General features: G+C 35.3%; 1 protein-coding gene across 2 annotated transcripts in view; it reads right to left on the bottom strand.

Annotated features, from left to right (window-relative positions):
• The window catches only part of ZFPM2 (zinc finger protein, FOG family member 2), a 417,383-nt gene that overhangs the window by 195,394 nt on the left and 209,138 nt on the right, over nt 1-12,851 (bottom strand). For both annotated transcript variants that reach the window (XM_036436775.2, XM_036436776.2), the window contains one exon: nt 7,783-7,901. In XM_036436775.2, the coding sequence (XP_036292668.1) occupies nt 7,783-7,901 (119 nt within the window). The remainder of the gene's footprint in view (nt 1-7,782; nt 7,902-12,851) is intronic.

The following is a 12,851-nucleotide window of genomic DNA, read 5'->3' as shown; positions in this document are numbered from 1 at the left end:
AGTCTATAGAGGAGAGAAATAAGTAAAAAAACACAATTATGTGATAACTGCTCTTATTCTAGTAAACCTAGGGAGTCATGGAAATACTTGAGGAACAGATATCTATTCCAAACTGAAGGTTTCAGAGAAGGTCCACTTCAGGGTGACCTTGAGCTGAGTCTTTAAGAATCAGAGTTGGAGTGATGAAGAGAGGAAAGGGAGCAGAGGATTTTCCAGGACGATGAAATAATATGCCCTGTGAACCAGAGATGTGAGAAAGAGTATACTCAGAGCATTACAGGAAGCTGAGATTGATGAAGTCTACACTAAAATCTGACAGGGGTAAGAGCTGAGGGAGTATCATGACAGGCTTTCTAGGATATGACAAGGAGTTTGGGTTTTCTGAGCCCTTTAGGTTAATTTTAAGGACAAAAGGAATTAGTTTTGATTTGGCTGAAGAAAAATGAGAAAAGAAGGAAGGCAGAAAGAATAGTTAGAACAACGTTGTGTTAACCAAGGAGAGCATGATAGTGGTTTCAACTAAAGCAATAGTAGTGAGAACAGAAAGAAGTGAACAGCCATGAAAGAGAGCAGGCGTTATGGTAGTTGGTTTCTAGAAGTGAAAGGAAGACTCTTGGAAGATGTTCGACTCTGAGTAGAGTGGGAAAATAAAAGGGTAGTAGTTAGAGGAATAAAGAAGAGGACATTTAAGATGTGAGAGAAGGAGAGGTAGAAATGGGAAAAAAAATTGAATAACTTATAGAATGAACTTCCTGCTGTGGCCAGAAAGGAGATGCAGAGATTTAGAATCAAAGGTGATTAAAAAGTTGGAAGTCACGGAGAAGAGAGGTGAGAGTATCTGTGGAAACAGTTATAGACTCTCCTTGTGACTATTTATTTCGGGGAAGTCGGTGGGGAGGGCTTGCAGAGACAGGACTGCAAATTAGGGAAAGGGTAAAAAGCCACAGATATATATTATTTTAAATGTCATTTATAAATTAGTAGATGAAGTTTTACAATTGGATAAGCTCCCCAAGGCAATGAGAACAGAGGGAGAAGAGAAGACAGATCAGAGAGTTTGGAAAATAAATTTAAAAGAGCCAAGACATATTCCTAACTGGTTTGCCTCAGTGAATAGAGCATCAGCCTGTGGACTGAAAGGTCCCATGTTCAATTCTGGTCAAGGGCATGTATCGTATTTTCCGGCGTATAAGACAACTATTGAAACGAAAAAAAGTCAACCAAAAATCGGGGGTCATTCATTAAAAATTTAATTAAAAAAAGAACTAGTGTTGCCTCGGAAGTGGGGGGTAGTCTTATACAGCGAATATAGGCCTAAACCTATATTTTAACTAAAATTAGGGGGTCGTCTTATACACCGGAAAAATACAGTACCTTGGTTGCAGGCATATTCCCATTAGGAGGTGTGCAGGAGGCAGCTGATTGATGTTTCTCTCTCATGAATGTTTCTTAACTCTCTATCTCTCTTCCTTCCTTTCTGTAAAAAATCAATAAAATACATATATTTTTTAAAAGACCCAAGATCTAGAAAAATATGAGATGTAGAAAGTATGATAGTCCTGGGTCCAGATTAGAATGAATATTAGGAAGGAGAATACAATTTACAATGGCAATATCAATGAAAAGAAATATAAGACCCAATAAAAATTCATATTTCAACAAAATTATAAATTCTATCATTGAGATTCTGAAGATGAAAGAAAATGGGTGGATCCATCAGAACACTCTTGTTAAAGAAATTCAACTAGATTGGAATTTTATTTTATAGAGCATTTACTGAATACTTATTATGTGCAGGAGGCAGAGGTCCAAACTTATATATTTTATTAAAAAATTGATGTTTTCTAGAATCTCAGCAATCATTTGGATGTTACTTTCAAATGTACTTTATTATTATATCTTAGAAGCTCTCTTGTTACAGCTTCCCAAGAAGCTTAATCTGAGACTAATTCAAGTACAAGTAGTTTATTGGGGAGGAGGTCTCAGGAAATTTCAGTAGAGGTGTGGAGAAGCAGCAGGAGAGAGAGAAGCCCATAAAGAATGTGTTAAGAGCTAACTGGAGCTCAGTTCCACTGACAAACCCTGGAGACATTGTAGAATACTTCTCATATCCTAGTGGAGAAGCTAAAAAAAAGGAGAGCTATTTATCCACCAACTTCTATCTATCATTGGTTGAGGACAACTTCTGGAAACATCAATTTTCCAATACTTTCAGCTTTCCTGGCTTCCAAGGAGTTTCCTCCTGAGGTTGGAGAAAGTCCTCATATAGAAAGTCAGAGGTGTTTCCACTAAGCAGCCTTGGACAGGTGACTACTGGTGAATGCTGGAGACATGTGGGTGGGGATGTATTTGCTATGGGATGTGCACAACATGAAGCTTGAAGACTCTGGCAATGAGTGAATCAGAGCTTGGTACCAGAGGAGTTAGAACTGGAAAAAGAGAAATTGGAAAAATCTCAGAATTTTAATATTTTCCTACGATGTGGATCAGGAACCTTTAATTCTTTTCTCAACCACATGTCTATGATGACACTATCCTCGAATTTTAAGGTGCAATTTAATGCATGCATTATTTCATTATCAAGTCAATAAAATGTTATCTATTTTACCCTTTTTATGTGTATTTTCTATTTGTGGAAGCCAGTGTCAACAAATTCCCCCTGGGAAAATAAAATAAGTTTCTATTCTGATTGAACAGTATCAACCAAATGAGATTTCTCTATAAAATTTCATTTGTTTAATATAACTGGTTGTGATGAGTTTATTATGCAGTAATAAACTGGGACTTTCAACTTATTCTCTATTTAATTAACTGTGTATGTTCCAGCAGTTGTGTATGTTCCAGAATAAGACTAGATAGCTATTGGAAGCAGCTACATTCAAAAGCAAGATAAGGCAAATGTCACTTAAATTTCAGACACCTAATGTTCCCAATAAATTTACTGTTTTTTGTTTTGTTTTGTTTTGTTTTGTTACTTATTAAATACATACCATGTGCTAGCATAGCAGAGATTTAGCACATTACAAATATATTTGTACTCAGGAGAAAATGGGAAAACTTCACAGGCACAACCTATGAATGCAAAAATTCTAAAACAACTTCAAAACATGCACTGAGAACAAATTAAAATGATTAAACAATATTCATCAGTAATTCTCTGGTATTTTCAACAAATAAAACTATAGAACGTTCAGGGACATGAAGTTTGCATCACTGTGATGGCACTTACTATAAGTTTATCCTTGGCACAGAGGTAGAATGTTGGAAAGAAAGCTAGGCTTACTCACTAGCTACCCATTCATTCTAGGTGTGTACAACTATACACATGTAACAACAGAAACTTACCATGTACCAAAGACTTTTGGAGCTTGCCTTAGGTAGTATTCTATGTCAACTCCAAGTGTGTTTTGGAGGAGCTTAACATTTTTATCAGTGATCTTTGGGTAAAGCAGATTGTCCTCCGTAATGTGACAGGTCTCATCCAATCAGTTCAAGGTCTAAATAGAACAAAAACACTGGCCTCTCCAGGCAATAAGCTTCGTCCGCATCACTGACTTTCCTGGGTCTCCAGCCTGCTGGCTCACACTGTACCACAGGATCGATTTTCCACTGGCCAGCTTCTGTGATCAAGTGAGCCAGTTCCCCATACTATTATAGCATCTCTGTTTCTCAGTCTTTCTGTCTTTCCCTCTCTCTGTACACACATACACACACATACACACCCTCCCTGCTTTCCTATTTGTTCTGTTTCTCTGCAAATCCTGACTAATACAGTCCTTGGAAATAGCCAAATTTAGTCATGTAAAATGACCGAACAACAAAGGACTGCAATTTTACTTGTTTAATTTGGAGTGTCTTTTCAGTTTTAAACTTGATAGATTATAATGGGCCCAGTTTGTATGGTGACTGAGCAATAAGAGTAGTTATTATTTATTGATCACTCACATATGCCACCTCATTTAGTCTTCACAAAGATCCCTGCCAGCGAGGTAGTATTATTACCCCTGTATGACATATAACATTTCTAAGACAGTATTTGATTGCAACATGGGTTCTGGAGTCACACTAGGTTGACCTTGGGACTAGTTATTTAATTTCCCAAAGCAGCAGTTTCTCTCTCTGCAACACAGGAGATAAACACTATTGTATGAAGTGCCTGTACACGAATTAAATGAGATGTAAACAAGATATACAAGCACTTTCACTGGTATCTCGCCCAATGAAAGTGTTAACTATACGCTGCTATTTATTATTAAACCATGAAAGCATGAAGTATCTAACAAGATCATGTGGTGTGCGCAAAGATTATTTATTTTTTATGTTCAGTGTATTATATATAGGCTTCCAAGAATAATTTCTTGTCAAATCAGTTTGTTCGGTGTTTCCATATAGCATATATTTCTTGAAATGTTCTGTATACATCCACATGCATGGTATGATGCAAAGGCGTGCTGCAGAAGGTGGCATATTGCTAATGCGCTTCAAGATGGGGACTTGAAAGATATAAAAAGGATTTGACATCTGGCATGGTGACTCAATTAATTACAGTGTTGGATTAATTAGTGTGCTGAATCTCCTGAGCCAACACCATGAGTCAGACCAGGGTAATATTACATTGGCTGGCGAACAAACAATTTAAAAGAATGTGCTAAATCCAAACTGATGCAAGGCTGGGTAAGAAAGAGTTAGCAGGCTAGTTATTTTATAATAAGGAAAATTTATCTTCATCATATAAAATGCATATTAAAGTGCTGTCCACATCATAAAGAGAATGAAAATTGCAGGTGCCTCTGAATTAACTCATAACTGCTCAAATAGACTGTGAGGGATCAGGAAAAAAATATTTTGCCTGAAGTTAAAAAAAAAAAAGTATACCTCTAATTAGTGATGCAATTAGTGATATTTTCTCCCCAAGATTTTTTTTAATCAATTGATAATTTCTCTAAGAAAAAGGCCAATAATTTTATCATGCTAAAATCATGTTGCAATTGCTTTTGAAGAGGCAGTATGGCATGGTTTTAAAACTGCAGATTCTGGAAATAAAAGACCTAGGTTTTTATTTTCTTATCTTTAAAATGCAATAAAAAAGCCAAATTTACAGGTTTGTTTGGAAGATTACATGAGCTAATCCATTTCCAATTCTCCATACATTGTCTAGAGAAGAATACGTGTGTGGTATATGCTAACCATCTGTTCTACAGAACTAAGAGTAGCACAAACAGTAGTGCTGGTAGAATTTCATGACATAAACTATATGTGAATTCTGGAAAAGAATGTTATTGAAAAAGAAAAATAGTTTTAAAGTATAACCAAGCAAAGTAACTAAATTTTTCAATTGAGAAATCATTTAAGAAAATAATGTAAGTTAGATATTGAACTAAGACAAAAAAAGAAAAGAAGGGTATTAAGATGTTTTTTTTTTTATATAAAGAACTATTACTCACTACTGGTTTTTGATACCTTAAAGAGTATTCATACACTCCAGAGTATCAAAAAATTCTGAAAACTTTATATCTAAATAGCAAATCCTTTGAAAAATATAAAACATGGCACAAAATAGGTTTAGAATGGTTCAGGAGTGGGGGGCGGGGGAGCCAAAATGTTATCATCTGTCAAAAAAAATCATTCAGGAAATTACTTCACTGACCAATTTTCACAGATAGATTTTCCACACAGCCCAATTTAGCATATGCTAAAAATGTATAAAAGCACAACTCTACATATATGTAGATAATGACATAAAGAGTAATAAAATTTACATTGTTCTATAGATATTAAAAGGGAGAAATGTTCATTTCTTGCATCAGCAATTGGTGCCACAGCATTATACTTTTGAAGAACTATCAGAGAAAAGACTAAAGGCTGAGTTGGCATCTGATATGTAGTGATGAATAAGATAAACATCTTCTTGCCTAAAACATTATCAACAATGCTAGACAACCAATGGAAACCCCCAGAGATAAATGGGGTTAGAAGAGCATTTAACTCAACCTATGATGTTTAGACAATCTTATTCTTTTTTGACTTTGCTTGAGAAATCAGTAAGTTAATATTATTCTCTCAAAGGAATCATTAGAACTGTCTATTCATACATCTCTGCCAATCAAGGCCTGTAGTGTGTGGAGGGCCACATCTCAAAATCTTTTTGAAATAGGTGCACTGAATCACCAACAACTAAACTGCCTCAATTATGAAATGCTGAGCTTCTCCTATCAACTTATTTGTTTCTTAAATATGTGTAAAATCTCTTGCTTTATCCTTTTATGGAAAATAGACGAGTTTAGGAAGTAAAAAGCATACCCCTAGCATCTCACATGTTAATTAGAAGTTTGGTGACATAAATATTTCCTACTTATTCCAATCATTTCTGTTAGCTGAACCAGCAAGAAATTCTGTCTCATCTGCATGGTATGGAATAAGCAGAGATATATGCATGTGCATTTCTTTCGTGCAATAACTTGAACACGAAATTTCTTTCATGTGATAAGTTGAAGAAGAAATGCAGTCTCGGTGAGTTTCACATGTTTGTCAACACCCCTCTGCGAGTTTTTATATCTCCACAGGGTAGAGAGGATCATTTAATAGCCATGAGACTCTTCCTATAAAAATGGAATTTAGAGAGAATATAATTTCTGGATCTCCAAAAGAATAAAGACATTTTTTTCTCACAAGTTTTATCCTTTGAATGATCACATAATAGGAGTGGTCCCAATGACTAGAACCTGTGAACGTTAAATAATATGGCAAAGAAAAATTACAGAAGTAGATGGAATTAAAGTTGATAATAGCTGAACTTAAAACAGATTCGCCTGGATTACCCCCCCCCCCCCCCCCCCCCCCGTGGGCTCAATGTAATCACAAAGATTCTTAAACGTAAGAGAGGGAGACAGGAGAGTCAAGGTCAAAATGTGGACACCAGAGAGACTCTCTCAGGGCTGCGGGCTTTGAAGACGGAAGGTGGCCACACGCCAAGGACTGTGGGCAGCCCAGAGATGCTGGGAAAGTGAAGAAAACAGACTGTCCCCTAGAGACTCCCCAGAGGAATTCAGTCCCACAGACACCTTGATTTTCAGCCCAGTGAAAGACTCTTTCCAGACTCTAAATCTTCAGAACTGCAAGATGATACATTTGTGTTGTTTTAATCCACCAAGTTTGTGGCAATTTGCTATAGGAGCAGTAGAAAACTAATATACCCAATTAAGAAATGAAGCTTAAATGTAACCAAACATCCCATCTTTCTATGACTTTTAAAAACATCTAATTAATCAGTCCTCTATATATTCTTGCCTAGAGGTAAACTTTCTGATCTCAGAACTTAAAAACACATACACACACATAAGAAAAAAACTTAACAACAAATATAATGCTAATCATTTATCCTTGCCCGTAATGGCACAAAGAATACTACCAAGGAATAGCAAGGTTGCTTATTTCTTGCTCTTTGTGTAAACCTGTAATGTATGACAATTAATTTGCGTCATCTTAAAAACAAAAGCATTTGTATGTATTATTAAATGTGAATACTATTAGTCTGGCTAAGCAGATAAAGCAACAACGTTATAAATTACCTTACTAAACAACCATTTAGTAAGTAATGATTAACCTGTTTCCTTCTCAATTCTGTGTATTTTACTGTCAGAGACAAACCACTTGGAAAATATCCAAGTTTTGGATCCATGAATAAGAAAAAAAAAAATCCCTGTTCTTCTTAGTGATTTCACTGGGAAGCAAACAGATAATTTCTGAGCAATGACAGAATATTGGGTCAGAGCATCCACATACCAGCGAATTATTATTCAGGTCCATCTTCCCAGCAAATGGGCCCCACGTCGTTCCCACAGGAAGTTGCTGCCGACTCTGAATTTTCCGTTCCCCATCTTTCTGAAAGACCTCCAGCTCTCCTGCAAAGAATGGAAACAAGTATCTTCACTTGTGTGCTTTAACAACAGCCACCTCTTGTTGTTGTGTTTGCTTTATGTGCACAATATCCTCAGCGCTCATATAAAGATAATTAATTATGCTTGTCTAAAAAAAAACAAACACAACTGATCTTATTATCCTGGGAGGAAAATAAAACTTGTCCTTATAATTGTATTCAAATGTAGTCCCATTTTTTTTTCTTGCACCTTTGCACACATATCATCTGCTGAAGTCAATTCTATTTAGCAAGTTCTTAAGCACCAGAAATAATAATACCTACTTCCTCAAAAGGCATTGGCCAAATGCCGAAACAGACAGATAAGAAACGTTAGGACAATGACTTAGAGTTTAAATTCTTATTTGTGATCACCAATATAAGTAAAAAATTACAACTAAAGATATAGATCTTAGGCAGTAACTTTACTATAGTTAATCATGTCTTGAATAAAATCAGGAGAGCTTTTTTTAAAGTACTTGATGATTTTCTAAAATTTTATTAGTTCCAATGAATAAAACATCTACATGTATAAAAAATAGAGATACATGTTTTTCCCAAATAAAAAAGGATTGGTCAAAATCATTTTTAAACAGTTTTCATCCAAAAATATGTCTTTATTGCTTTAAGAGAGAGAGGAAGGGAGAGAGAAAGAAAAGCATGGCTATGGGAGAGAAGTATGGATAGGATACCTCTTGTATGGGGAGGGAACCTCCAAGGCAGGTATGTGCTGTGACCTTTTTGGTGTATGGCATGGAACTCCAACTGACTGAGCCACCGGGCCAGGGCCAAAGTTATTTTTATATTTAGTGTTTTATGTAAGATTCTGATTTAGCAAAAGAGTTTGCTTAAGAAATAAATGAATTAATAAAAAATTTCAGGAGAGCTTCAAAACTTTAAAGAATGGCCACCAGCCTAAACATTTTGGGGGATTAACAAAAAAGTATCTTAATCAGGAATTGGAGCCCCTCTCTTTAAAAAATTAAATTTATGCTAGGTAAGCCTTTAAAGTATTACCTTGTCATATTATCATATCAAAATTTTATATTTTAATAAATTAATAATATAATTTATTGGGTGTGTTTTTTAAAATGGTATTTCTTCTCAGCCTGCTCAGCAGCAGATATAAAAATGGGAAGGACTGGAATAGGAAGACATATAAGTGGAAATCCATTCAGAATAAGCTGCGGAAAATCCTAAATAGAATATAATGTACACCATGATAAGTGACATATTATGAAAATTTTGCCTTAATCTTGTCCTAGTTTTTCTTCAAATCAACAACTATCTTCAAATATGAACAACTAATCATGATGATTTTAAAAGCAAAACCATCGCCAAAACCGGTTTGGCTCAGTGGAAGAGCTTCAGTCTGGAGACTGAGAGGTCCGGAGTTTGATTCCGGTCAAGGGCATGTACCTTGGTTGCGGGCACATCCCTGGTAGGGGGTGTGCAGGAGGCAGCTGATAGATGTTTCTCTCTCATCGATGTTTCTAGCTTTCTATCTCTCTCCCTTCCTCTCTGTAAAAAAATCAATAAAATATATTTTAAAAAAATAAATAGAAAAAAAAAATAAAAGCAAAACCATCAACCTGAGTTCAATTATGTCTCTTCCTCATATCTCTATGTCTATGTCTCTTCCTTTGTTTGTTTTTTTTAACTTCGATGAGAGAGAAACATCAACCAGCTGCCTCTTGCACACCCCCTACCTTGGATGTGCCTGCAACCAACGTACATGCCCTTGACTGGAATTGAACCTGGGACCTTTCAGTCCGCAGACCAATGCTCTACCGCTGGACCAAACCGGTTTCAGCTATGTTTTATGACTGCTTATTCCCAAAACCAAGATCAAAGTATATAAACCATAATCAACTAAAATATTGTATAATCATTAAATTGTGTCCATTATAAAATATAAAAATATCTGCATCTGAATAATAAATATCCTACATAATAAAGAGCCAATATGCAAAAGGCTGTCACACCCTCATGCCCTTATGCCCTGAAGCCAGGGACAGGGGACCTGAGGCTGGGCCAGGAAGGCTGAGGATGGATCCCCTGCCCTTAGGAGCTTGACTGGGTGGAGGCCAGCCTGGTCTGGATCTCCCACAATTTTGAGGCATGCGTGGGTGGGTGTGGACTTCACCCTAGGTCCTGAGGCATAACCCAGACGCTGACAAGAGTAAGATTTTCATATACATTTTACTAATTTTCTTTCATCTCTGAAACCTCTATTATAGAGAAAGGGCAAATAGCAATATTAAAATATTGTTCTAATTAATTCTTTTTTTATGTACACGAATTTCATGCATCGGGCCACTAGTGTAATATAAATAATTTCATATTCACAGTGAAGAGATTCAAATTTAAAGACTGCTCCTCTATTCTCCCGCCTTACACTCCCTTTCTCTCCCAATTGTAAAGTATACTCAAAGTGAAAGAATTCATTGATTTCATTAAGTTAAGATAAAAACCTCCCAATTTTTTTTAGTAGCTCATGCGATTAGTAATGAGGAAATGGATTCAGAAAGGTTCAGTAGACCTGAGCTTCTACAGAATAGTTTTAGAAATAGTTTACCTAGATTAAATAATATAGCAAGCTTAAAAAATCAAATCATGAAGCTTATTCAGAATTCAAAGGATACAGAACAATAAAAATTTGTTTTTGTATGTGTAATAACAAACCCATTTCTGAGATTTGTCCCTGAAATTGTTTTTGATTTCTGCACAGTCACTTTGATTAATGCATTGGGATCTGAAACCTTGCATAGAAACATCCTCAAAGACAGCACACAGATAACAATCTCTTATGATGTCAAAAAGGAAAAGGTGGGAAATATTCCTAAAGTAAGCATGTTTATGCTGTATAGCAGTCATTTAAGTCTTTAGACTATTTCTTCTATTAGAAAAAAACTTTTATTTCTACCTAATCATTCTAAGTATTTTCAACCATACTCATATCTTAAACAATCTCTGTACAATTTACCATTTAAAGGTAAAATACACTTCAACCGTTAGCTAAATTCTAGTTAAGACTGTTGTTTTCTACATAAAGATGATGCCCAAGTAATTTGCTTGTTTTTACACGCTGAAAAATAGTCATGTCACATTTAAGAGAAATCATGAGAATCTTTGAAAAACCCTTTTAAAAAGCAATTCATCCTCTTTTTCTGCCACTGACATTTTTCATTGGAAAAGGGCTCAGACTCAATGAGTGGCTTCTTATCTATGCCAGTGGATTTACAAGCAGCTTTGTCTTTTAATGGATTAATAACTACAAACTTAGGGCAAATCATAAAGTGGTACTCAAATATATCCAAAATTTTGGAGGTGTCTTCTATAATATTTTAAAATTTTAATAGATCACAAATATTTTATGAGCTCTTAGAGATGGCCATAACAGAGAGTCCAGTAATCATTCAAGTTATCAGGTCCATCATTTCAACTTTATTAGACAAGCAGGCAAACCCCAGTCTCCTTTCTGGCCTATCAGAAGTTATTTCAAAGTTTGGGAAAATCATTTCTGTTGCTGAAATAGTTAAATAAAAGTATTCATTTATTCACAACAGCATTATAGAACTGCAAAAAAAATAGAAATTATTAGCATTTAGATAGTAAAAAGGTTACATGGGTTAATGACAGCAAGAGAAATAAGACATTGTACAAATGGAAGTTATATTTAATATAACTTCCAGTTGCTTAAGAGTATGATATTTTTAATTTTTCAATGATTAATATGTGTCACAAAATACAGGAAACATTATTGCATTAAAAGTAAGAAGATTGATTTTTAGCCCCAACTCTATCCAGTAACCAGGTGAATTGCCATGAATATGTTCAATCTTTTCTGAGTCACTGGTTCTTCACTGTTCAAGAGGGGTTTGCACTCATTTGCCATTTAGTAAGATGTCCATGGTACCATGATTTTCTTTTCCCAAATATGACATGTTATGAGAGAAAGAGTACTTGGGCTGATGGTCAAAGACCCAGGTCTTCGCGCCACCTTATCATAAAATGGATGTTTAATTCAAAAAGATCAGAAATTTAAAAATCAGAAAGCAAATCTCCAGTTCTTATTTGATTTGTTTATTCATTAATTTAGCCTCCATTCATTGGTTTATTCCTTCAGTTAGCTTGCTAATATTGACTGGGTGTCTACTAAATATTAGACACTGGGTGACACTCAAGCATAAAGTGAAAAACAAATCTAGACCCTGGATACATTTCAGAAATTGTAATCTATAAGGCCTGGGAAGTAGAAGTTGTAGAACTGAGTGATTATTCAGATTTTAGGAATTAAGGAAGAAACAATGTAACAATGATGTTTAAGTAGCTGGCTTAGGCCAGTGGGCCAACTGTCATGTACCTATTGGAACTGGGAACACAGGGGGGAAAAAGATTTAGGGATAAGATAAAGAGTTATAATTTTAAAATATTCAAGTAGATGTAGCTGTAAGGAAAACATGAGGTAATTTCTAGATGGGCAGGTACAAGGCTGGGCTCAGAAGCAAGCTCATGGCAAGAATGATAAATATTGGCACTTATTTGTTAATTAAAATGAGTTTATGGTAATAAAAGCCATAAGACTGTTGATTTAGGAAAGCTTGCATATTGATAAGATAAAAGGACCTAGAAGAGATTTCCAAGGATCTTCTAAAAGCAGAGTGATGGAAGAGCAGACATAGAAAATTTAGAAAGGCAAAAGAATAAAAAGCAAACTAAACATGGTACCATAGCAGGCAATGGATTGATTAAGAAAATTCTTAAGTAATGTGAAAATTTATGAGAGTAAGAAAGGGACTACAAGATTCCTTTTGATAAGAGGATGAACATGGGTATCTGAAGTGAAAGTTTTATAGACTGAGAGGCCAGGACACAAATTGGAATTGCTAGGAGAATTAACATATGCAAATTACCTAATAATTATTTACTGCTT

This window comes from Pipistrellus kuhlii, unplaced genomic scaffold, assembly GCF_014108245.1.
Source record: "Pipistrellus kuhlii isolate mPipKuh1 unplaced genomic scaffold, mPipKuh1.p scaffold_m20_p_14, whole genome shotgun sequence".
Classification (NCBI taxonomy): domain Eukaryota; kingdom Metazoa; phylum Chordata; class Mammalia; order Chiroptera; family Vespertilionidae; genus Pipistrellus; species Pipistrellus kuhlii.
Note: the sequence above shows the minus strand (reverse complement) of the source record. Positions and strands in the feature narration are given on the sequence as shown.